General features: G+C 35.0%; 1 protein-coding gene across 5 annotated transcripts in view; it reads left to right on the top strand.

Moving 5' to 3' along the window:
* LOC125678349 (oxysterol-binding protein-related protein 6-like) overlaps positions 1-21,648 on the top strand; it is a 56,875-nt gene extending 35,227 nt beyond the window's left edge. For all 5 annotated transcript variants that reach the window (XM_048916764.2, XM_048916765.2, XM_056155334.1 and 2 more), the window contains 11 exons: positions 281-344; positions 3,265-3,440; positions 3,626-3,700; positions 7,140-7,277; positions 8,622-8,685; positions 9,625-9,703; positions 9,901-10,036; positions 11,665-11,809; positions 12,942-13,068; positions 17,858-17,980; positions 18,207-21,648. In XM_048916764.2, coding sequence (XP_048772721.2) covers positions 281-344; positions 3,265-3,440; positions 3,626-3,700; positions 7,140-7,277; positions 8,622-8,685; positions 9,625-9,703; positions 9,901-10,036; positions 11,665-11,809; positions 12,942-13,068; positions 17,858-17,980; positions 18,207-18,315 — 1,236 coding nt within the window. In that variant the 3' untranslated portion in view covers positions 18,316-21,648. The remainder of the gene's footprint in view (positions 1-280; positions 345-3,264; positions 3,441-3,625; positions 3,701-7,139; positions 7,278-8,621; positions 8,686-9,624; positions 9,704-9,900; positions 10,037-11,664; positions 11,810-12,941; positions 13,069-17,857; positions 17,981-18,206) is intronic.
* Positions 21,649-26,038: the final 4,390 nt, after the last annotated feature.

Here is a 26,038-nt window from a genome sequence, read left to right as displayed (position 1 = left end):
CAGCAAGTTTGCCGACGGGTGATGAGTAAAAGAAGAGATCACCCGTGGGTATCTGACAATGCTCACTACAGTGTACAATTCGTTCCTGGTTATTTTAATAGCTTGTATAAATCCATTTTTAAAATTCACAGTTTTTACTTCATTCTGAATAAATATTTTGACTGTTATATTCACTGAGTTTTAATTTCATGGTTTTGACTTCGAGTGGAAGGACAATAGTCCAAAACAGCAGTGAAGACAAGGTTAAAAACATTACTGATGTAATCTTTGATGTTTTCAGAGATCTGATGAAGAGGATATTTCTAGTGAGAATGATGATACGGAATATAATGCAGCTCAGAGTGGTAGGTTCTTCTCTGATGTACATTTCATTCAACCCCTTCTCCCCTCCCTCATACTATGCATACACATATACTAGGCATCTCCACTGAAATCAGGCCAACCCCCTTCTCCCCTCCCCTCATACAACCCCCTTCTCCCCTCCCCTCATACAACCCCCTTCTCCCCTCCCCTCATACGACCCCCTTCTCCCCTCCCCTCATACGACCCCCTTCTCCCCTCCCCTCATACAACCCCCTTCTCCCCTTTCCTCATACAACCCCTTCTCCCCTCTCCTCATACAACCCCCTTCTCCCCACCCTTCATACAACCCACTTCTCCCCTCTCCTCATACAACCCCCTTCTTCCCTCTCCTCATACAACCCCCTTCTCCCCTCTCCTCATACAACCCACTTCTCCCCTCCCCTCATACAACCCACTTCTCCCCTCCCCTCATACGACCCCCTTCTCCCCTCCCCTCATACGACCCCCTTCTCCCCTCCCCTCATACAACCCCCTTCTCCCCTCCCCTCATACAACCCCCTTCTCCCCTCTCCTCATACAACCCCCTTCTCCCCTCTCCTCATACAACCCACTTCTCCCCTCCCCTCATACAACCCACTTCTCCCCTCCCCTCATACAACCCCCTTCTCCCCTCCCCTCATACGACTCCCTTCTCCCCTCCCCTCATACAACCCCCTTCTCCCCTTCCCTCATACAACCCCCTTCTCCCCTCCCCTCATACAACCCACTTCTCCCCTCCCCTCATACAACCCCCTTCTTCCCTCCCCTCATACGACCCCCTTCTCCCCTCCCCTCATACAACCCACTTCTCCCCTCCCCTCATACAACCCCCTTCTCCCCTCTCCTCATACAACCCACTTCTCCCCTCCCCTCATACAACCCACTTCTCCCCTCCCCTCATACAACCCCCTTCTCCCCTCCCCTCATACAATGCATACACATATACTAGGCATCTCCACTGATATCCGGCCATTCCTCCTGTTACATCTGTCGTAATTGTCCATCCATTGTTTTAATAACAAGTCATGCCTCTGTAATGAAGAAACAGAAACTCATATTTCACACAAAACTTGATAATGTCGAAAGGGGATTTCCTATATTACTAAATATAGATATTGATAATGTCATTTTATTAAGTTCTTGACCTTTACTTTGATATTAACCGAAGTCCACATTAGAACATGGCCTTGATTGGGGTCAATATTGTGATTAACAAAATGATTGGTGTACATATTAAACCAGTTGATGTAGTGGTTTGGTAAATTTGTTGTAAAATTCATATCAAAGCTCTACCATTATTTAATGATATTTACTCACTTTATTACATCTAAAAAATCCATTACAGAAACTGTAGGGGGTAAGTTTTAAGTCTTCAGTAATTGTTCTTTCAATAATAATGGCCAATTTGATTTTGATATACAGAGCTTTACGTTCTGAAACATACACTTACACATCCATTCTCAGAGTTTAGCATGGACTTTATATACAGTCTACTCATTCTTGATAATATAGGAACAACGAGCATATGTTCCTGTGATTTACTACCAATATATATGTATTGTCTATTTTTATGAGGCACTCTCTATTTCATTCAAACAACACAGCAGTGAGTTATGATAGATAATATTTACATTTCTATTGTTTTTGTCTTTAATATCTTCACCAATTGCAATGCTAGCCATTTCCTCATGAATGTGAACAATATGTGTATGAATCTTGATAAATATAGTACGACTATTTTAGATTTTAAAGCGTTGCAATTCATGCCCTCATGTATTTTCAAAAGTGAAATTTATTTCTTAAGTATATGTACATGTAGAAATGAATATACATATATGTAATTACATCTACAACGTATGTTCATATGATTTATTACTGGTACGTCATGTATTTCTATGACACATTCCTTATATTTTATCCAATACAGTTATACAAACAAAACAGTGTGTTATACCGTAGATAGTCAGCATTTTTTAAATGATAATACATATATATTTGATATGGATCATACATGTATATAATTTTTCTTGCATTGAAAATTTGTTACAGATTAAAAATCACAAAATTTGCACAGCTAATCAATAATTTAATTCACAACCTTAAAGGGACTGGTTCACGATTTTTGATAAAAATATTTTTTCATTTTTGATGGTAAACATAAAAATATAATTCATTTGATATTGACAGCCAAAATTTTGACCTTCTGAATGCAAGAATAAAAGCAATATTTTAGCCTTAAATATGTGTTATGTAAACAAAGACTCGAGTCTTTTTATACAAACAAACAAGTGAAATATTGATTTTGTAATATAAAGCATCTTAATTTTGCATAGTCACAAATTTTAACATTAAGATAACACAATAACCCCAAAAATGCTTGAAATGTGAAAGATATGATAAACTTAGATCAATATCCATTTCTTTTGAAAATTTTGTTAACAATAACATACCTCAATCTTTGTTAACAAAACAAATAATAAACTCTCTAAAATAATCTTCTGTGATAATGTATAACCTTAATTTTATGCGAACTCTTTTAAACACAATAGACAGTATATTTTGATGATTAAAAGTGAAGAAGAAAATTTTGGGGAAAATCGTGAATCAGTTCCTTTAAACTCAACATAAATGTTTTTAAAAAATACACTGTACAGAGAAATTTTGTCCAGTGTTATTTTTGCCCAGATACATTGAAAAACAATTTCACCCTGTTTTGAATTTCACCTAAAACCTTGCTACTTTACATGATGAGTTTTCTTTAACTCGAAAAAGTTTTAGATTCACCCACACCGAATAGGGATGAGGGGGCAAAAATAAGAGCTGGCAAAAATTTCCCTGAATACAGTACATGTATCTGTAACACATACTGTAAGATAATGTACTGGAGATACTCATTTAACCCTTCTTTCTGTTATATTATAGTGTCGGAGGACCAACTGTCTGTGTCGTTTGAAACCGGCCGACGTTCCAAACTTCCTGTTCCTAAGCCGGACTCTGGAGACATCAGTCTATGGAACATCCTGTACAAGAACATAGGAAAGGACCTCACCAAAATATCGATGCCGGTCACTCTGAACGAACCGCTTAGCATGCTCCAGGTAAGAGGTCTTCACTGATGAGACGTGATGAAAATTGCCATTAAATCATCAAGATTAGGATGGCGTACTCGTATATTGTTTTCAGAGAATGTTTTTCTTTTTTGATACTTGTTGGACAAGGACTAAAAGATTATGGTAAACTGGGTTTTGCCTAGAATGATTAATGTACTTGGGTTTTTCTTCAGAGATTGTGTGAGGAGATGGAATACAGTGAGCTGCTGGACCGGGCCTCCGAGAATCAGGATCCCTACCAAAGAATGGTCAGAGACTACTGCAGTTCTCACTGCATTTCTCAAACACTTTGTGTGTCCTCACCATGAAATGGCTAGGGCATAATTATAATGTGTTCCTTTTCCATCTGTCATCATTCAGTTTCTGCTCACTATCTCTGCTATGGATGCACATATTCAACTGAACTTTTGATGTATAGAAATATCTGGAGAATATCTAGATCAAGTTCTTATTTGGTTCTTGTTAAATTATTTTTGACAGAGTTGTGCCCCTTAGACTTAAAAAATTTCAATCAATTCATAGTTTCCAGCTCATTATCTCAGACAGAATTCAGGATATAGATGTTATTTGTCGACACGGATCAATTTTGAATATGGGTCAGGTAAAAAAAAAAAAATATGGAAGAGTTATGCCCCTTGGACTTAGGAAATTCCAAACAATTCAGTTTCTGCTCACTATCTCTGTTGTACATGTGATCATTGTCATCTTAAACATTTGTAATTATGTACAGGCATTGTCATCTTAAACATTTGTAATTATGTGCAGGCATTGTCATCTTAAACATTTGTAATTATTTGCAGGCATTGTCATCTTAAACATTTGTAATTATGTACAGGCATTGTCATCTTAAACATTTGTAATTATGTGCAGGCATTGTCATCTTAAACATTTGTAATTATGTACAGGCATTGTCATCTTAAACATTTGTAATTATGTACAGGCATTGTCATCTTAAACATTTGTAATTATGTACAGGCATTGTCATCTTAAACATTTGTAATTATGTGCAGGCATTTGGTTCTTAAACATTTGTAATTATGTGCAGGCATTTGGTTCTTAAACATTTGTAATTATGTACAGGCATTTTGTTCTTAAACATTTGTAATTATGTGCAGGCATTTAGTTCTTAAACATTTGTAATTATGTACAGGCATTTGGTTCTTAAACATTTGTAATTATGTACAGGCATTTAGTTCTTAAACATTTGTAATTATGTACAGGCATTTGGTTCTTAAACATTTGTAATTATGTACAGGCATTTGGTTCTTAAACATTTGTAATTATGTGCAGGCATTTGGTTCTTAAACATTTGTAATTATGTACAGGCATTGTCATCTTAAACATTTGTAATTATGTACAGGCATTGTCATCTTAAACATTTGTAATTATGTACAGGCATTGCCATCTTAAACATTTGTAATTATGTACAGGCATTGTCATCTTAAACATTTGTAATTATGTGCAGGCATTTGGTTCTTAAACATTTGTAATTATGTGCAGGCATTTGGTTCTTAAACATTTGTAATTATGTACAGGCATTTTGTTCTTAAACATTTGTAATTATGTGCAGGCATTTAGTTCTTAAACATTTGTAATTATGTACAGGCATTTGGTTCTTAAACATTTGTAATTATGTACAGGCATTTAGTTCTTAAACATTTGTAATTATGTACAGGCATTTGGTTCTTAAACATTTGTAATTATGTACAGGCATTTGGTTCTTAAACATTTGTAATTATGTGCAGGCATTTGGTTCTTAAACATTTGTAATTATGTACAAGCATTTGGTTCTTAAACATTTGTAATTATGTACAGGCATTTGGTTCTTAAACATTTGTAATTATGTGCAGGCATTTAGTTCTTAAACATTTGTAATTATGTGCAGGCATTTGGTTCTTCAACATTTGTAATTATGTGCAGGCATTTGGTTCTTAAACATTTGTAATTATGTACAGGCATTGTCATCTTAAACATTTGTAATTATGTGCAGGCATTTGGTTCTTAAACATTTGTAATTATGTACAGGCATTTGGTTCTTAAACATTTGTAATTATGTACAGGCATTGTCATCTTAAACATTTGTAATTATGTGCAGGCATTTGGTTCTTAAACATTTGTAATTATGTACAGGCATTTGGTTCTTAAACATTTGTAATTATGTGCAGGCATTTGGTTCTTAAACATTTGTAATTATGTACAGGCATTGTCATCTTAAACATTTGTAATTATGTGCAGGCATTTGGTTCTTAAACATTTGTAATTATGTACAGGCATTTGGTTCTTAAACATTTGTAATTATGTGCAGGCATTTGGTTCTTAAACATTTGTAATTATGTACAGGCATTTGGTTCTTGAATTTGCTTTAGTTGTTAAATTGTCGTCAGATAATGGGATGCTCTGATGTGGTGCATTTGTTAAACACCTGAGTACATGTAGAAAAGCTGGGTGCTGCGATGACTGAATTCATGGAAAAATCGACAAACACATGTCATGGCTGCAACTTTTTTTTACTTGAACACAGAAATATGATGTCAAACATATCACTCACAAAACTCACATGGTACACAAACTTTACAACAGCTTTATCTACATGACGTTTTGGTTTCTCTTTTTTTGTAGGCATGGCCATTCTAACGGACATTATCAGAGACAATTTTTAATATGGAGATGACTTATTCATGCTATTATCACATTTACCTATACTTACCTGTTTTTACGGCACATGCTTAATTTAAATTCGTTACGATTCACTGCACAGTACACATGATCAGGCATAATTATGATTTCTGATCCCAGTATGTTGGCATTGTTATGGGGGGGGGGGGGGTATAAAAGGTAATTTCGCCTATTGTACCTGAAAACGGATGGTGATTAGTAAGATCAGCATTATAACAGGGTTTTTAGTGTGTAGGAAAATTTCTTCTACATATTCCAATGGTGGTATGCAGGGATGGCGATATAACGGGTGACGATATACCAAGATCAGTGTATATCATGGGAATATGCAGGTCAAGTTATATTGTTCCAGTCAGATAATTTTTTACAGAGTTACGCCCCTTTGACTTATAAGATTTTAAACAATTCAATTTCCATTCATTATCTCAGTTAAATACAACATTCTTAATCGAAATCTGGGATATGAATATGTCCTGAAAATATACAGGTCAAGTTTGTATTTGGTTCCAGTCAAGTAATTTGTAGCCCCATGGAGTTCATGTTTTTGGTCATTATTACAGTCATATTTGCACTTTTTGAATTGAATTTTGGATATACATGTAGATATATCACGATAATATACAGGACAAGTTACTTCCTGGATTCAGTGAATTTTAGTTAGACAATTCCTTAGACTTAGAAAATTTCAAACAATTCCAGTTTCCATTCATTATCTCAGTCATAAGTGGACATTTTGAATTAATTTTGGAATATGCTATATCATGAGAATATGCAGATCAAGAAATTGTATGTTTCCGGTCATATAATTTTGACAGAGTTAAGTTCCTTTGGGCATTAGTGTCACTCTGACACATCTAGTCCTGACAAGCCTTGGCTTTATCTTAGATATGAAATCTATGGATTTTGACTTGTATGGTAGAAATTGAGCTTAATTTATCAGTTGTTTTTAGAAATGATTGATTTTCTGATCGTAAGCTTCTTTTTACATGACTTTTCTTCCTGTCTTATCAGATTTGTATCGCTGCTTTTGCTGTCAGTGGGTATGCCAGTTCCGGATATCGGGCAGGACACAAACCCTTCAACCCAATACTGGGAGAAACTTACGAATTATTGAGAGACGACAAGGGCTGGAAGTTTGTGGCAGAGCAGGTGTGTGTGTTTGCTTAATTAGATTCTGTAATTGATTAAATTTCTTTTGTAAACTTCCCTAAAACTCTCATTTTGATATGCAGAAATCTTAGAAAAGTTCTAATCTAGGTATGGTCCATTAAGGTCTAGATTAGCATTTTGTTAGTTTTCCTTTTTCAGCTGACTTGCTTTTAGTACCCTTATTTAAAAAAGTTTTATCCCTTTCTCCCAAGAAAATTCATTTCCTCCTCCAGATTTTTAGCCGAGTTGCAACGAAGTTGAACTCCGCTATTGGTTTGGTGATGCGGGTGGGTGGGTGGGTTGGCGGGCGGTTGGGCGTCAACAATTGGTTTCCAGATGATAACTCGAAAAGTTTACAATCTAATCAAATGAAACTTTGATATATTGTTGGGTACCAGGTAAGGAAGACCCCTATTGATTTTGGAGAAAAATTGTCAAAGGTCAAGGTCACAGTGACCGAAAATAGAACGAAAATTTCAGAAAAATTTGGTTTCCTGATGATAACTCAGAAAGTTTAAATCTGAATCAAATGAAACTTTGATATATTGTTGGGTACTAGGTAAGGAAGACCCCTATTGATTGTGGAGAACAAAGGTCAAGGTCAGAGTGACCGAATATAGAATGAAAATTTCAGAAAAATTTGGTTTCCGGATGATAACTCAGAAAGTTTAAATCCGAATCAAATGAAACTTTGATATATTGTTGGGTACCAGGTAAGGAAGACCCCTATTTATTTTGGAGAAAATGGGTCAAAGGTCAAGGTCACAGTGACCGAAAATAGATTTTAAATTCCAAAAAAAAATTAGTTTCCGGAGAATAACTTGAAAATTTTTAATTTGAATCAAATGAAACTTGGTTATATTGTTGGATACCAGTAAAGCAAAGCCCCTATTGATTTTGGAGAAAAAAGGTCAAAGGTCAAGGTCACAGTGACCAAAAATAGATTGAAAACTTCAGACAAATATGGTTTCTGGACAGTAACTTGAAAAGTTTAAAACTGAAATTAGTTCTTCACAATTATAAATATGCCACATCATTCCTGACTTTACAATGTATCCCATGCAACTCGGCTTATGCACCCCTGGGTGCATATATTGATTTTTTTTTGTTGATAATTTTGTCATATATATCTGTTTAACAATTTGCATATTTAAATTTTCCCTTCTTATTTTCCTTTTTTTACCGCCAAAAGAAAAGAAAATGTTTTTATTTTTCTTATACACCATAGAAGAAAATGGTAGATTGCGAAGGGACTACAAACTTACCTGATACTACTTTGTAAATATATCTGAGTAAATTCAGAGTGAGATTAGTTCGGTGTCTTGAATTAGTATTTATTTATAGGTCAGTCATCACCCTCCTGTGTCAGCATGCCACTGTGAATCCAAGAATTTCACTCTCTGGCAAGGTAAGTATTCACGTTTAGACATTTAGCATGTACATCTAAACAGAATGTTTCATCATTTAGCATGTACATCTAAACAGAATGTTTCATCATATATATATATATATATATATATATATATATATATATATATATCAATAGAATTCATCCCATGTGTGTGCAATGTAACAAAATTGATTTTGACAAAGCAGTGTAGATTTATTGTAAACTTTCATAATAAATTCATGCTCACTGTGCCTTTTTAATATGTGTTGCTTTGACTCAATCAATTTCCAATATGTTTCGTTTAAAAACAAAACTACATTTTGCAAGTTTGAAATCTTTGCTGTTTACAATCATCATAGTGATATCAAGCAGAATCATAGTGATATCAAGCAGCCAGCACCATAGTGATATCAAGCAGCCAGCATTATAGTGATATCAAGCTGCAGCATCATAGTGATATCAAGCAGAGGGATTTTTTTTTACCTTGACATATGAATGTTTAATTCAGAAAGCTCTACTGATCTGTTATCTCTGTACCAAGTTTGAGACAAAATTATTCATAGTGTTACTTGTTACATGGAGCCCAGGAAATTGTTACATTCAATCACAGACTGACCTTGACATATGACCTTAGACCCAGAAATCATTTGGAATCCCCCCCCCCTCCATCTGCTATGTAACTGGAATGGTACTCATTATTTGATTTTCACAGCATTTTTACATTCAACCACTGACTGTAACCTTGACCTAAAACCATTTGTCCCAGTTTTCCCACCTTTTATCACTGAAACAAGTTTGATATTAATATCTGAGATTGTTCTCTTTGATAACATATGGTATTCAGAACCTGTTTTATGGTTGTGCACATACAAATTACTTATCTACTGAATCTTTCATGTGAGGAGATAATTACCTGCCAGGACACCTGATTAACATTTATACATGTTGTTTTTCCAGACACAAGAATAAAAACCAAATTCTGGGGAAAATCAATGGAGTTTCAGCCAGTTGGACATGTGAATGTGTACTTACCCAAGTATGTCCACTTTATATTTAATTTATGATAATGTCTATTTACCCAAGTACATGTATATGTACTTCATATTGTGATAATGTGTGTGTGCGTGTATGCGTTATGTGCATATGTTCTGTACAGGTAGTGATTGTCATTTGAAACCTTACATTCCTTTACATTTTCATATACCCTGTTTAATTACATTGATTTTTATCCAGGTATAAGGAGCATTACATGTGGAACAAAGTGACGACATGTGTACACAATCTTCTGGGGGGTCAGCGCTGGGTTGACCAGTATGGAGAGATGCAGATCAGAAACGGAGGCATCACCTGCAAACTCACATTTAAAAAGGTAACAATCTAGACAAGTTAGGCCAAAATACACAACAGGAAAATCTCATGTCTAGGAGTTAGGTCGAAATACACAACTGGAAAAATGACTTATAAACTCACAGCATAAAAATATTTTTAAAAAGGCAAAATAATCAACAGGAAAAATAATTAGTAAATTCACAATTTAGAACATGGGAGGTTGAATTTAGTAGTGTTTGAATATATGTATTTAAAGTATTTTTAGATAGGAATCATACAGCAGTAAGAAATGTTTTTCCAATACTGTAGACAGCTTTATAATTTTCTCTCAGTTATATTCACAGTTTCTCGTAGTTTTAAATTCATGGTCTTAATTATTATCCATTCTATGTAAATGTTGTTTCTAGGTAATAGGGATTGCAGTTTTAATTTCATAGTTTGGTTTACAGTGAAAAACAGCCAAAAATTTAACAGCAGTGAAAATAAAGATCGATCTATACATTGAGGGTCACATGAGTCACTCAATAATTTGTTATGATCCATCTTACCGGTACATATGTCTTCAAGTGGTAAAATATTTTTAATGGGTTTTGTTTTCTTAATATAGCTACTCCATTTTCATCCTGATTTGTTCAATCTTGTGGTGAAGGGGAGTGAAAATAGTGAATTTAAAGATCCCAACTCTCTTTAAGCAAGCACAAATCAGGGTTCCAACTTCGACTGAATACCTCAGGGGCCAAGTGGGCCCCTGAATAACAAATCCTGTTAGCCCACATGGAATTTTAGTAGCCCACACATAACATGAAATTGAATAACATGGGGGGGGGGGGGGGGGGGGGGGGGTTTCACAAGAAAAAGAAACATCAAGTCACATTGCAATTTATTTAAAAAATTAAGATATCAATATTTAAATTCTGTTTCCTTCTCCGTAATTCTTTCAAATACCTCTCTCATTTCCACTCTCATTTCGTCAACCTAGCAAAAATATCAGAGTTCATGGACTTTTATGATCTTTACTGCGTCTGACTTTAACTCACATTTCTTCAGACTTTGATGTTATTTCAAAATTTCTCAGCTTTACGATGGTGTCAAGTTTATAACTTGGGCAAGCTGTCACAACGATTGGACCTTTCATGTCATGTTTTGTACACACAACACGTCATCCCCTTTTCGCCGTCATCGAGCCATATTCTCCCCTTCTTTCCACTTTGGTTAAAAGCAGACGCTTTCTTTTCGTTTGAAGTAACCCTTGCGTTGTTCAACTTCTGGTTTAAATACATTTTGGAAGGTTTGATACCCCAGGAATCATGAATGTCTCGCCAAGTGGCAAAACCTCAACCGGAAATTGAACTTCAATTATAATAGGACTCGAATCGGTCGGAAAGAAAAATGTTGATCGGACAATTACGGTCGCCAAGTGGGCGACGAGAATGGAAATTTTGGGTGCCCACAAGCAAAGTTTAGTTGCCAATGCGAGTGGGCGAGCGGTAATTTGGAGCCTGCAAATGATCACAAATGAAGTGTTTCTGCCTGTACAGCTTGTAGAAAATTGTATTGAAATATTGCTGCAAGTGGAAGACCCATGTGGTTTTGAAATAGTTTCATTAATTTTCAATATCAGCAGTTAATGTAATTATTTTTCACAGCTTTACAAACAAAATATTGCAGGCCTCTCAGTTTTCCTCAAGGAGACATGAAGTGTATGGTCAGATTCTGAATCCTGAAGGAAAGGTTGTCCACAATCTGTTTGGGAAGTGGAATGAGGCTCTGTACTATGGCCATGCCCCGTCGTCCCGCTGTGTGTGGAGGCCAGGTAAGTAAAATGAGGTTCTGTACTATGACTATGCACTTAGGCAAATTCTTTACATTTTTATACGCCTGTCAAATGTAGGATGTATTATGGGATTGGGTTGTCAGTCTGTCCATCTGTCTGTCCCGGCCTTGTAGACAAAATGCAAAATGAACTGTAACATCCAGGATCTGACAACTTGGTACATTTGATCCACTTGATGAAAGGAAGATACCTTTTGTTTTTTCAAGGTCAAAGGTCATGGTTATTGGAACTAGGATCTTACAGCTTGGTACAATTAATCACCATGATGAGAGGAAGATGCCTATTGTTTTTCAAGGTTAAAGGTCAAGGTCGTAGTATCAGTTAATAGGAAAACATTGTAGGCAGAGTAAAGACTAACTATTGGAAATAGGACCCTCAAACTTGGTACACATACTCCACATGCCAAGTGGAGGATGCCTTTTGTTAAGGTCAAGGTCGTAGTATCACTTAGTAGGAAAACCTTTTAGGCAGGATAAAGACTGAACCTTTGGTGCGAACCATCAAACTTGGTACACATTCACCTTATGCCAAGTGAGGGATGCCTATTGTTTCATAAGGTCAAGGTCGTAGTGTCACTAAGTTGAAAAACCTTGTATTCCTTTTCCAGATTTTTTCTATGAGTACAGGTATTGCCCAGAAATTTTTCACAACCCCTCTTTCAGAGAAATACATAATCAGTTTAAATTTCAACTTGATTGGTGCATTGTGACCTACTTTAAGGCTAGAGGGAGCTCAAATAGTTTTCTGGACTTTTTCTCATGGATACAGATATTGCACTGAAGGTCTAATGAGTGTATGTTGTACCGTTTGCAGTGCTCTGGTTGAAAATTTAGAAGTGACTCTGTGATGCATAGTATTAATGAGAAGTCCTTTTTGATGATAGTGAGAAATCTAAAAATTCAGAAATTACAGTTTTGCTGGACTGTTTATTGACTTCAGGTGTCATGAAAAGAATAGTTTAATTGCCAATCCCCATAGTTCCCTAACATATCAAGATATGGACTTCTCAATGATTGTTGTTACTCTGTAGGTGTGTATGACCATTCGCCTCCAGTGTGCTGATATAGAACCTTCGTAACAAACAGTCAAAACATGAATATTTATTTTTAAGGTGCCATGCCAGATGATTACGAGTTGTACTATGGGTTCACAAGGTTTGCAATAGAACTGAATGAGCTGAATAAAGACGAGGCCAGAATATTGCCCATCACAGACACCAGGTTCAGACCAGACCAAAGGTGCGTTCAGACAAACAATTTCAGGATTGTTTCTGGTCAGAAACCTAAGATGTAATAAATAGAGAACTTTTGTTTTCAGAGCTGATGACACATTATTTAGAAATGTCAGGATAACTAGAGTTTGTCTGATTACATTGAGTGTGCTTTGGTATACTTATGATATACAGTAAAGCTTAAAACCACTCTTTTGTTTTATGGCAATTTTCTGTGGCTTTTATGCATTTCTCAGCTTCTCATTTGCAGTTAGGGCTATTCCAGAAATAAATACATGGGGGGGTCGGGAGGCACCTTTTGTATATACCAAGCACCCATAAAAAAAAAATAAAAAATTACCCCATGACCCATCAAATTAATAAACTCATTTTACAATGACCCATCTAATAAAAAAAAAAAAAAACTAACCAGACCCACCACAAAAATATTTTTAAAAATGAAAACGGTACAAATCTCGCGAGGTTTTCGGAACAAACATTCCTGTGCGACATTGTATCACAGTAGTTCTGAAGAAACGATGTCACATCAACAATCAAAGGCATCTATGGCGGGAATGTTGGAAAGATTGGGAGTCCAAACGATGCTATTATCATGAAATGGGTATGGATATGTTTTTCCACGAATCGTTCGTCTTCTAATGGAGCCCGCGCCCGGAGGCCTCTATATCACCATCACACCGACTGATAGATATAACGCATCGGTACCCTCGTATAAATCAACTAAGGTTTGCCTATTTTTATTAGAAAACGGAATACCTATTGGTTTCAAAATATTCCCAAAATCGATGCACTGTAAACTGTAATAATCTACAGAACAGAGTTCGCCGCCATCACGTCCAAAGGGACCCTACTAAACGCGCCTCTAATTTGAAGAGTGCCGTAATGGAAAGTTATGCGCTGCAAAGAGCGACAACTCGAATAGTTCTATGTTACTTTCGATTTCCGATTTCGAAAAGCAGCATTTCGAAAGCACGTTTTCAATTTTCCCTCCGACGTTTTGTAACCAACACGACAAGAGCGACAATAAAAATATTCTGAAAACTCAACACCCACATGGCACAAAATAAAACAATAGAAACTACCCACTACCCATAATAAATATTTTTTTAACAGTCCAACCACGGACCAATTAAAATATGAAAAAATACGACCACCCATACAAAAAAATATTGTTTGCCGCCCGACCCTCCCATTTGATCATTTCTGGAACAGCCCTTAACAAATCTACATTTGAAAATCGATAAATTTAACTTAATAAGCAATCAAAATGAGTAGTACATTGCGAAAGTGTTTTGGTGTTTATACTGAAGCAGTCTGTATATTTATTTTGGTCCAATTTCTGTAGTTGGAGTTGGCTCCTTTAAATTGTAAAAGTAAGCCTTTTTGTAAAATTCCATTGTTGACTAGAGCAGTTTTTCTCTTTGTGGTCAAATTTCAAGTTATGACCTCTTCTTTGAGGGACATGCATTTAGTTGTACTTTGAATGCCTGAATGGGACAGATCACACTTAAGGTCAGTGAAGAATACAATATACAAACTATGAAAACAAGCTTCTGTTTAAAGATACCGCAACATACAGAATCTCACTTGCACTTCGTGTGGTGTTAATAACACCATTAAAGTCGATAACTGATAATTCAATTTTATAATCGTAAAAATTAATCAGTAAATGAAGAGAAATGATATACTGAAGCAAGAAAATAAATGCATATAAAAGGTATTATCCTAGTTGTAGTATGAACAATTAGCTGAATAACATGATAAGCATTGGTATATTTCTTTGCTCCCTAAATACTGAGTAACTCGTTCATGAGAAAATTATTTAATGCATTCACACATGTAGTGATGACTTTTGTCACACCTACATGTATATAAAAAATACTTTTTACATGTTTGGAAAATCAAAGTTTTGTGCAAGAAAATAAAATCTGGATGTTTCTCTAAATGTATGTATATGTTGGTATGTCTATTCCACAAGAATAATGAAAATAAAACAAACCATGAAAATGATTGATTTTACAGTACTGTGTAATGTGTAAATGATTGATTTTACAGTACTGTTAGTAGTGTGTAAATGATTTATTTTACAGTACTGAGTAGTGTGTAAATGATTGATTTTACAGTACTGTGAGTAGTGTGTAAATGATTGATTTTACAGTACTGTGTAAATGATTGATTTTACAGTACTGTGTAAATGATTGATTTTACAGTACTGTGTAAATGATTGATTTTACAGTACTGTGAGTAGTGTGTTAATGATTGATTTTACAGTACTGTGAGTAGTGTGTAAATGATTGATTTTACAGTACTGTGAGTAGTGTGTTAATGATTGATTTTACAGTACTGAGTAGTGTGTAAATGATTGATTTTACAGTACTGTGAGTAGTGTGTTAATGATTGATTTTACAGTACTGTGAGTAGTGTGTAAATGATTGATTTTACAGTACTGTGAGTAGTGTGTAAATGATTGATTTTACAGTACTGTGAGTAGTGTGTAAATGATTGATTTTACAGTACTGTGAGTAGTGTGTAAATGATTGATTTTACAGTACTGTGAGTAGTGTGTTAATGATTGATTTTACAGTACTGAGTAGTGTGTAAATGATTGATTTTACAGTACTGTGAGTAGTGTGTAAATGATTGATTTTACAGTACTGTGAGTAGTGTGTAAATGATTGATTTTACAGTACTGTGAGTAGTGTGTAAATGATTGATTTTACAGTACTGTGAGTAGTGTGTAAATGATTGATTTTACAGTACTGTGAGTAGTGTGTAAATGATTGATTTTACAGTACTGTGAGTAGTGTGTAAATGATTGATTTTACAGTACTGTGAGTAGTGTGTTAATGATTGATTTACAGTACTGTGAGTAGTGTGTTAATGATTGATTTTACAGTACTGTGAGTAGTGTGTAAATGATTGATTTTACAGTACTGTGAGTAGTGTGTAAATGATTGATTTTACAGTACTGTGAGTAGTGTGTTAATGATTGATTTTACAGTACTGAGTAGTGTGTAAATGATTGATTTTACAGTACTGTGAGTAGTGTGTAAATGATTGATTTTACAGTACTGTGAGTAGTGTGTTAATGATTGATTTTACAGTACTGTGAGTAGTGTGTAAATGATTGATTTTACAGTACTGTGTAAATGATTGATTTTACAGTACTGTGAGTAGTGTGTAAATGATTGATTTTACAGTACTGTGAGTAGTGTGTAAATGATTGATTTTACAGTACTGTGAGTAGTGTGTAAATGATTGATTTTACAGTACTGTGTAAATGATTGATTTTACAGTACTGTGAGTAGTGTGTAAATGATTGATTTTACAGTACTGTGTAAATGATTGATTTTACAGTACTGTGTAAATGATTGATTTTACAGTACTGTGAGTAGTGTGTAAATGATTGATTTTACAGTACTGTGAGTAGTGTGTAAATGATTGATTTTACAGTACTGTGAGTAGTGTGTAAATGATTGATTTTACAGTACTGTGAGTAGTGTGTAAATGATTGATTTTACAGTACTGTGAGTAGTGTGTAAATGATTGACTTTACAGTACTGTGAGTAGTGTGTAAATGATTGATTTACAGTACTGTGAGTAGTGTGTTAATGATTGATTTTACAGTACTGTGAGTAGTGTGTAAATGATTGATTTTACAGTACTGTGAGTAGTGTGTTAATGATTGATTTTACAGTACTGAGTAGTGTGTAAATGATTGATTTTACAGTACTGTGAGTAGTGTGTAAATGATTGATTTTACAGTACTGTGAGTAGTGTGTAAATGATTGATTTTACAGTACTGTGAGTAGTGTGTAAATGATTGATTTTACAGTACTGTGAGTAGTGTGTAAATGATTGACTTTACAGTACTGTGAGTAGTGTGTAAATGATTGATTTACAGTACTGTGAGTAGTGTGTTAATGATTGATTTTACAGTACTGTGAGTAGTGTGTAAATGATTGATTTTACAGTACTGTGAGTAGTGTGTTAATGATTGATTTTACAGTACTGAGTAGTGTGTAAATGATTGATTTTACAGTACTGTGAGTAGTGTGTAAATGATTGATTTTACAGTACTGTGAGTAGTGTGTAAATGATTGATTTTACAGTACTGTGAGTAGTGTGTAAATGATTGATTTTACAGTACTGTGAGTAGTGTGTAAATGATTGATTTTACAGTACTGTGAGTAGTGTGTAAATGATTGATTTTACAGTACTGTGAGTAGTGTGTAAATGATTGATTTTACAGTACTGTGAGTAGTGTGTAAATGATTGATTTTACAGTACTGTGAGTAGTGTGTAAATGATTGATTTTACAGTACTGTGAGTAGTGTGTAAATGATTGATTTTACAGTACTGTGAGTAGTGTGTAAATGATTGATTTTACAGTACTGTGAGTAGTGTGTAAATGATTGACTTTACAGTACTGTGAGTAGTGTGTAAATGATTGATTTACAGTACTGTGAGTAGTGTGTAAATGATTGATTTTACAGTACTGTGAGTAGTGTGTAAATGATTGATTTTACAGTACTGTGAGTAGTGTGTAAATGATTGATTTTACAGTACTGTGAGTAGTGTGTAAATGATTGACTTTACAGTACTGTGAGTAGTGTGTAAATGATTGTTTTACAGTACTGTGAGTAGTGTGTAAATGATTGATTTTACAGTACTGTGAGTAGTGTGTAAATGATTGATTTTACAGTACTGTGAGTAGTGTGTAGGAATTTACATTTGTCATCATGGATTACATTCCCATGTCATGATTATTATTATTTGATCTGATAATATTTCAGATTGCTGGAGGAGGGTGATATTAAAGGGTCGGAGGAGGAAAAGAAGAGAGTGGAACAGCTTCAGAGGGACAACAGAAAATTACGGGAAGAGCAAAAGATCGCACATAACCCCCGCTGGTTTAGGTAAGGACTCTTCATTTGGAGACAAACATTAAAATGAATTTTTTGTAGAAAAGATAAAACACATGTCTTTTAAGTTCACTGTAGAGTAACATTCAGAAATATTTACAAATTCGTCATCATTCATTGAAATCTAGTCTGAAAATTCTTCCAAACTATCACTAGAAAACAATACCATTTTTTGTATAGTAATATAACTTTACAGAATTTCTGTAACTTTTTTTCATAGCAAAGTGGATGACAGCAAAGGTCATGATTGTTATGAATTCAACTGTAAATACTGGGAGATGAAGAGGGAGCCAGGGTTTGAAAAACTGTCACTGCCCAGACTTTGGTGATTAAGTGATCCACAACTGAAAATCAGACACATTTGTCACAGGATAACTGAATACCGTACTGATTATTTCTGGCCATTAAGTTGTTTATTTTCTTCTATGTATGGAAGTTCTTTTTATAACACTTTAATGAACTAGCATTCAAATGGCATTTCATGTTAAAAAAACAAATAGGATTTTTACTGTCCAGATCTGCATTTGTTTTATATATTAGCATAATGCCTAAATAAAGAAGGGCTGGAGTGAGCTTTTCTATTTGAAGTTGTATCACTGTGTATCTGTATAATGTCTGTTAATTTTTCATACATGTAGCGCCTGCTTCTTTCTTCTCTGTAATCACTGGACCATTATAACAACAATCACAAAGTGTCCTTGTTTAAAGGGTATTCACAAATTAAATATACCAAGTGCTACACTTTCCTGGAGGAGATGAGAAATTGTGGAAATTGGGTGGAATGACAAACATTTTCTGTCTACAGTTATCTCCCTTCCCCTGATAAAAACGTTACAGATGAGGAGAGTTTGGGATGGGACTCCTGTGGGGATTCAAAGTTTCGGGTAAAGATACAAACAATGTTGGTTCAGTTTGTCAAGTTTTATAAATCATAGTACCAGGGTGGGGGCACTGGGTGTCAAAGAGCTAGGAACATTAGTGCCCTATTTTAGCCCCACATTTACGAACAATTCTAAATTGATTCTCAGCAACTGATATCTATGTAATATGGAACAGAGGACCATTGGACAAATTTGGTTTTACAAAAATGCATACTCCAGGAGGTACCTGTGTTTGTTTAGTTATAACAGTCACAGAATTTCATCATAGTAAAATTCTCATAATCAAAAAGTGCCATTGATCAACAGTTTTTGGGTCATTTTAACTGTGTCAACAAGCAAATATGATGACACTTTCAAATTGTGTTGCTTTTATCATTTAATGTCTCTTTTAAAATCACAGTTATGTTGTTGATGTGGCCACATCTAAACCAAAGTGAAACAAGCATCAAGTTTCCTGGTGTACAAAATTTGGTCATTCTTCTTGGTATTAAACACGAATTATATCAACTTTATAAGATTCTTGTTGACAATAAATTGAACAATTTACACACAGAATTTCATTATCAAATAAAGAATTCTAATATTTCTTGCAAAATCCATTCCTATTTGTCCTATTTCTGTCTAAATCTGTAAAAAAAAAAAAGAAGAATCCTCTTCTCAAGAATAGTAGTGCTGAACTTTGGGAAATTCTGACATTTGCAGACATCCTTTGACGTGTAAATTTTAGTTTGTTAAAATTATGTTCCACCGGTCACAGTGGACGGTACTATGCTTGTAAGATTTATTTCTCTATAAGAACATGGTTACTCAAGTGTTATGGTCCATAGGTTTCATGAAATTGAATCTAAAAATCTATATGTGTATATCATATCAAAAGAAAATCAACACTCAAAGTTGCGAAATGGCAATGTGTGACCATATCTCTGTATTGAATGCTATCATTCTGCTCCTGTGTTTTATACATATCATTTACCCACACAAGTTTACCAGGGTATAATAGTTATAATTTTATGTTATCTTGTGTTTTGTTATATCTTTAATAGGATTATGCATTTGTGAATTACTTTTATTTATACTGATGTTTTCATGTGTTTACATGATGTTTTGTCACTGCGATGCAATTTAGTATACTGATGTTTATGTACAATGTATATTAAAGCAATGGTTCTGTTAAAGTATGGATGATATTGAAAGTTAGTTACATGTTAGACTCTACTGATATGAAAAACAAAATTATAAGTTGTTAAGATTGTGCAATATACAAAGTATCTATTTCATCAGAAGTATTTTTAGCACTTTTGTGTTCGTTTTTCTTTTTTTTTAATTTTAGCTCCTGTTTTGAAACCATCTGTGATATTGAAGAGACTATTGAATACTGTGTTATATAGAAGAAGTGCTAGAACCTGTCGGTGTACTTATTTTGCTAAACATTCCAAAGTTTTTATCTTGTATTGTTAACGAGTCGTCTCGGAAACATGAACTGCTTGTTATTCATTATTGTACATTTCACTCTAGTTGTGCCCGAAATGTGGGATCTTTCTACATTCATGACGACATAACACTGTTTGAAGAATGATTCAAAGATGATAATTTTTTTGGTTTATTAAACTTTTTAAGTGATACTGAAATCATTTACAGCTAGAAAAAAACCCATTAATCTGAATTTTATAGAGCAGGTTTTATATGACATTATTTGTCCGCTAGCAGTTTAGTTTCACAGACCAGATTAATATTATGTCATGTATTTGAGCTGCACCAAAGTCTGTAAACTTCAATAAAATCAACAACACATTTTGCCAAAATATGAGTTTTTACCTGTGCAATGTTAATTATAGTCCTCACTTTAATACTCCAAAAGCATCTTCATTTGTCAAATTTATCAAACGGTATTTTACAAGTATGTGGGGTAAATTTTGGAGTTTTGGTTAGAATGTTGCTATTCTTACAGCCTTCAGGGAAATAAACTACATGTAATTTCAAGTTGTAAGAGCTAAAACCACGAATAGTGAGTAGGTAATTAATGGAGAGGGGTAGGTAATTTCTCATTGTAATGTTTAGACTTGTACTGGGTTCTCGGTACTCTGTCTCAGTACTAACAGTATTTACAGTGCTGGTGGGCGTGTATGCTATGGTGCTTATTTAATGTGGGGAGATGTACCATAAATGTCTCTTTTGTCCATTGTATTGCTATCTAAGTCAGTCCTCTTCATGTACGTGGGAGGAAGCTGGCTTTGCATTTTCTCAAATTTACCAAAATTGACCAAATTACTGTTTGAAAAAAAAAAAGTATTTGAAACATACAGATGATAAACAAGAGAAATTGATTGTCTTCTGACATCATGACCTCTCATTTGATGATTTATATATGTTTGTTTTGTGCTGATGATTGATTGCAGATGAATGTAGCTGCTTGATCCAACATTTTTGCCTCTCATAAATTGAATGATGTTTTCCTTGTACATGTATCATGTGTATTTGTGTAAAATTTCAGAACTAAATTTTATGTAAAATTTGTCTAACTCGATGGCACAGATCTGAATATGAAGATTTATAGTGTAGAATTTATTGTGTAGCCATAATACATGTTTAACTTGATGTTTGAGTGAATTACCAATTTATGGGTTGGATTGATTTGGTTAATGCACCAATTTCATATATTGGGGTCTGCACAGTACTATCTAAATTAAGGCTAGTACATGCCAATTTTCTGAACAATATTCACTCGGCATTGCTTGAATTTTGTTTGGAAAATGCACTTTTAATAAAAGTTTTGCATTATAATGCTTGTGGTATTTTTGTTAAAATCCTCAGGATTTTGTGTAAAAAAAAATTTTTTTAGCTCACCTGAGCTGAAAGCTCAAGTGAGCTATTCTGATCACCGATTGTCCTAGCTGCAGAACTGTAGCTCTCTGAAAAAATATTTTGATGTCAAAATATTTTTTCAGAGAGCTACAGTTCTGCAGCTACGATTGTCCATCCTATTCATCAGTCTGTAAACTTTTCACCTTTTCATCTTCTCCAGAACCACTGGGCCAATTTCAGTCAAATTTGGTACAGATCATCCATGGTTGAATGGGATTCAAGTTTGTTCAAATGAAGGGTCATGCCCCCTTCAAAGGGAAGATAATCATGAAAATGCAAAAGTGTAGTGGGGTCAATTAAAAATCTTCTTAAGAACCACTGGGCCAGAAAAATTGAAATTTACACGAAAACTTCCTTACATAGTGCAAATTCAAAGTTCAAATCATCCCCGGGTGTAGGGTGGGGCTACAAAATGGGGATCAAAGTTTTACTTGCAAATATATAGGGGAAATCTTTAAAAATCTTCTCAAGAACCACTGGACCAGAAAAGTTGAAACTTACAGGAAAACTTCCTGATATAGTGCAGATTCAAGTTTATTAGAATCATGGCCCACAGTGGTAGGATGGGGCCACAATAGGGTATAAAATTCTACATGCAACATGCAAATATATAGAGAAAATTTTATTCTCAAGAATCACTGGGCCAAAAAAGTTGGAATTTACACAAAAGCTTCCTGACATACATGTAGAGCAGATTTAAGTTTGTTCAAATCATAATCCCTGGGTGTTGGATGGGGCCACAATAGGGGATCAATATTTTACATTCGAGTATATAGCTAAAATCTTCTCGAAAACCACTGTGCCAGAGTTTAGGTGATCAGTTTTACATGCAAATATATAGGAAAAATCTTTAAAATATTTTCTCAATAACCACTGAACCTGAAAAGTTCAAATTTACACAAAAGCTTCCTGACATGAAGTAGATCCATGTTTTGCAATTTATGGTCCTTGGGGGTAGGGTGTGGCCACAATGGGGAATCAAAGTGTTATGTACTGATACATGGAAAAAATCTTTAAAATCTCTTGTACTATGGAAGCTAGGGCTTTCATATTTTGTATATACATTGATTTTTAGCTCACCTGAGAGCTGAAAGCTCAAGTGAGCTTTTCTGATCACCTGTTGACCATTGTCTGTCTTTCCATCTGTAAACTTTTAACATTTTTGACCTCCAGAACCACTAGGCCAATTTCAATTAAACTTGATAATAAGCATCTTTGGGTGAAGGGCATTCATATGTTGACCATTGTCTGTCTGTCTGTAAATTTTTAACATTTTTGACTTCTTCTCCAGAACCACTAGGCCAATTTCAACCAAACTTGATAATAAGCATCCTTGGGTGAAGGGCATTCATATGTTTAAATGAAGGGCCATCTCCCCCTTCAAATGGGAGATAGGCGCAAAAATAGGGTGAGGTTATTTAAAAATACTCTTCTTAAGAACCACTGGGCCAGAAGAGCTGAAATTTACATGAAATCTTCCTGACATAGTGCAGATTCAGGTTTGTTAAATTCATGACCTGTGGGTAGTATGGGGCCACAATAAGGGATCAAAATTTACATACAAATATATAGGGGAAATCTTTAATGATCTTCTCAAGAACCACTGGACCAGGAATGTAGAAATTTACATGAAAGCTTCCTGATATAGTGCCAATTCAAGTTTGTCGAAATCATGGCCCCTGGGGATAGGATGGGGCCACAGTAGGAGATCAAAGTTTTACATGCTAATATATAGAAAAGAAAATCTTTAAAAATATTCTTCTCAAGAACCATGGGTCTGAAGAAGTTTACATTTGCATAAAAGCTTCCTGACATGGTGCAGATTCAAGTTTGTAAAGATCATGGCCGCTGGGGAAGGATAGGGCCATAATAGGAGATCAAAGTTTTACATGCAAATATTTAGGGAAACCACTGGGTCAAGAAAGTAGAAATTTACATGAAAGCTTCCTGACATAGTGCAGATTCAAGTTGCTTAAGAGTTTGACCTCCTTTCAAGAAAACTTAACATATTAAATATATTTGGAACTATTTTAGGTGTGGCTTTCATATTTTGTATATAATTCTTTATGTCAAGATTGTATACACATTGGTGTTTGATCTTTTGACCTTGGAGTTTGACCTACTTTATAAAAAAAACTATTCAATATCTCCTGAACTAGACATGCATGGCTCTCATATTTTGTATGTAGGTTCTTTTTGACAAGACATCAATTAGTGAAGCTTGACCTGGAAGTTTGACCTACTTTTAATAAAAATCTTACCTATATAAAATCTCCTGGACTATTTAAGATGGAGCTTTCATATTTTGTATAAAGGTTTGTTTTGACAAGGTCTTCATATCATACCATGATCAATGATCTTGTGACCTTGGTCTTGTCCAGAACAGCAAGATATCATGTTAGTCATTATTGTTGAGGCATCTCTGCCATATGAATTCATTTTCAGTTATGTTGTGATCCCATGTCAGCTCTGGTCTACCTGGAGCTCGATATCCAGTGATATTCAATGTACAAACCTGTGCCTGTGATATCCAACCTGTACTATACGCAACATTGCCTAACCATCTCAGCCTACATGTCTGGATAACATCAGCATTGTTTCTGATGTTAAGCTGAGTAATAAGAGACTCAAAGGTGACATTCACTTCAGGATTGAGAAGGCAGATCCATCTTATCGTGGCTTTGTCATTGAATATCAGTTTCCTTAGAGTGTCGGCTGTGAATGCCTATGTTTCGGAACCATATAGCAACACTGGTCTAATGCAAGTTGAATACAGAATGGCCTTTGGTTGTGATTGCCAGATGTTTGTTCATCAGGACTGGAAGAAGCTCTCTGAATTTCTACCAAGCATACTTACATCATGTTGCTGCAAGTTCACATTCCCCGCAAGATGACAAAGTGTCTCCAATGTAACAGAAGTTTGCTACAACTTCAAGTGTGTCTTCACCAAGTTTTACCTCTGTGATAGGCCTACCATCCATAGGTCGTGTGAATCCATGACAGCGTGGGCACTTGTATCTTGGATCAGGTTTGAGATCCACTACATTTCTTATGGACCCAGCATGACCAGCTGTTACAGAAGATTCTGCCTGTGGCTTTGAGGCAGACTGAACATGGGTACTTTCCTGATCTTCTCATCGATTCCATATTCAAGCCCGATATCATCGCTTTGGTTTTGCCCACATTGACCTACAGTCCTTTTTCCTCCACTCTTTCTATCAGCAACTCAATGGAGGTTTCAACAACTGCTAGATCATCAACATACAGGAGCTCCCAAGGACAGCTTGCATGAAATTGGAGTGACAGTGCTTCCAGTACAACAATAAACAGCAATGGACTCAAAACAGATCCTTGATGAACACCAACCTTGACATTAAACTCGTCACTATAGCCATCTCCTACACGAATACTGCTTCTTGCTTAGAGTACATGATCTGCACAATTTTGACTAACCATTCATCAATACCTAGCTTGTGCATTAGCCACCAGATGATTTTCCTTAAGGTACTCAGTAGAACGCCTTCTCCAGGTCTATGAAAAAGTTTGTTGACTGTGATGTGTTTTTCTTGCATTTATCATATGATGAATAAGGCATCAACGTTTCCTGATCTACCTGGCATGAAACCAAACTGCATGTCATCAATATGAATTTGTTTTCTGATCAGTTGTTCCATGACTCTCTCAAAAACTTTCATTATTTGGTCAATCAACTTCAGGCTTCTGTAATTACACCTGTCTAACGCATCACTCTTGCCTTTGTATAGACTGACTATGTAACTTTCTTCCCATTCTGTTGAAATACATCCTTCTCGAACAATGGCGTCAAAGAGATCACATGTAAGTGCTACAACCAGTACTGCCAGTAGGCTTTATCTCTGCCACTCTGCCTGATGGACCTGGAGCTTTAAACCCAAAGCCATTTTGCTGACTGCCTTTTTTATCATCTCAGTTAATGTAAAATAGGTTTTGTTTTCTTAAAAGTAGGTCAAATTCAAAGGTCATGCCATGAAATGATAGGCTTTGCCATAAGAAAATACAAAATTTGAAAGATCTTCCTTAAATATGAAAGCCTAACCTTAAATAGTACACGGGATATTAAATAGGTCATGGGTTTTTTAAAGGTAGGTTAAATTCCAAGGTCTAAGTAAGGATCATGCAACATCATTGTATCATATCTAATAGCTAGGTTATAATTTCTTAAACGTAGGTCAAACTCGGAGTTCAAGGTCATGGTATGAAATGAGGTCTTGCCATAATATATTAATATATATATATATACATGTATATACATACTAAATATGAAAGTTCA

This window comes from Ostrea edulis, chromosome 2 (genome assembly GCF_947568905.1).
Source record: "Ostrea edulis chromosome 2, xbOstEdul1.1, whole genome shotgun sequence".
Taxonomy (NCBI): domain Eukaryota; kingdom Metazoa; phylum Mollusca; class Bivalvia; order Ostreida; family Ostreidae; genus Ostrea; species Ostrea edulis.
This window is presented reverse-complemented; position numbering and strand designations above follow the sequence as displayed.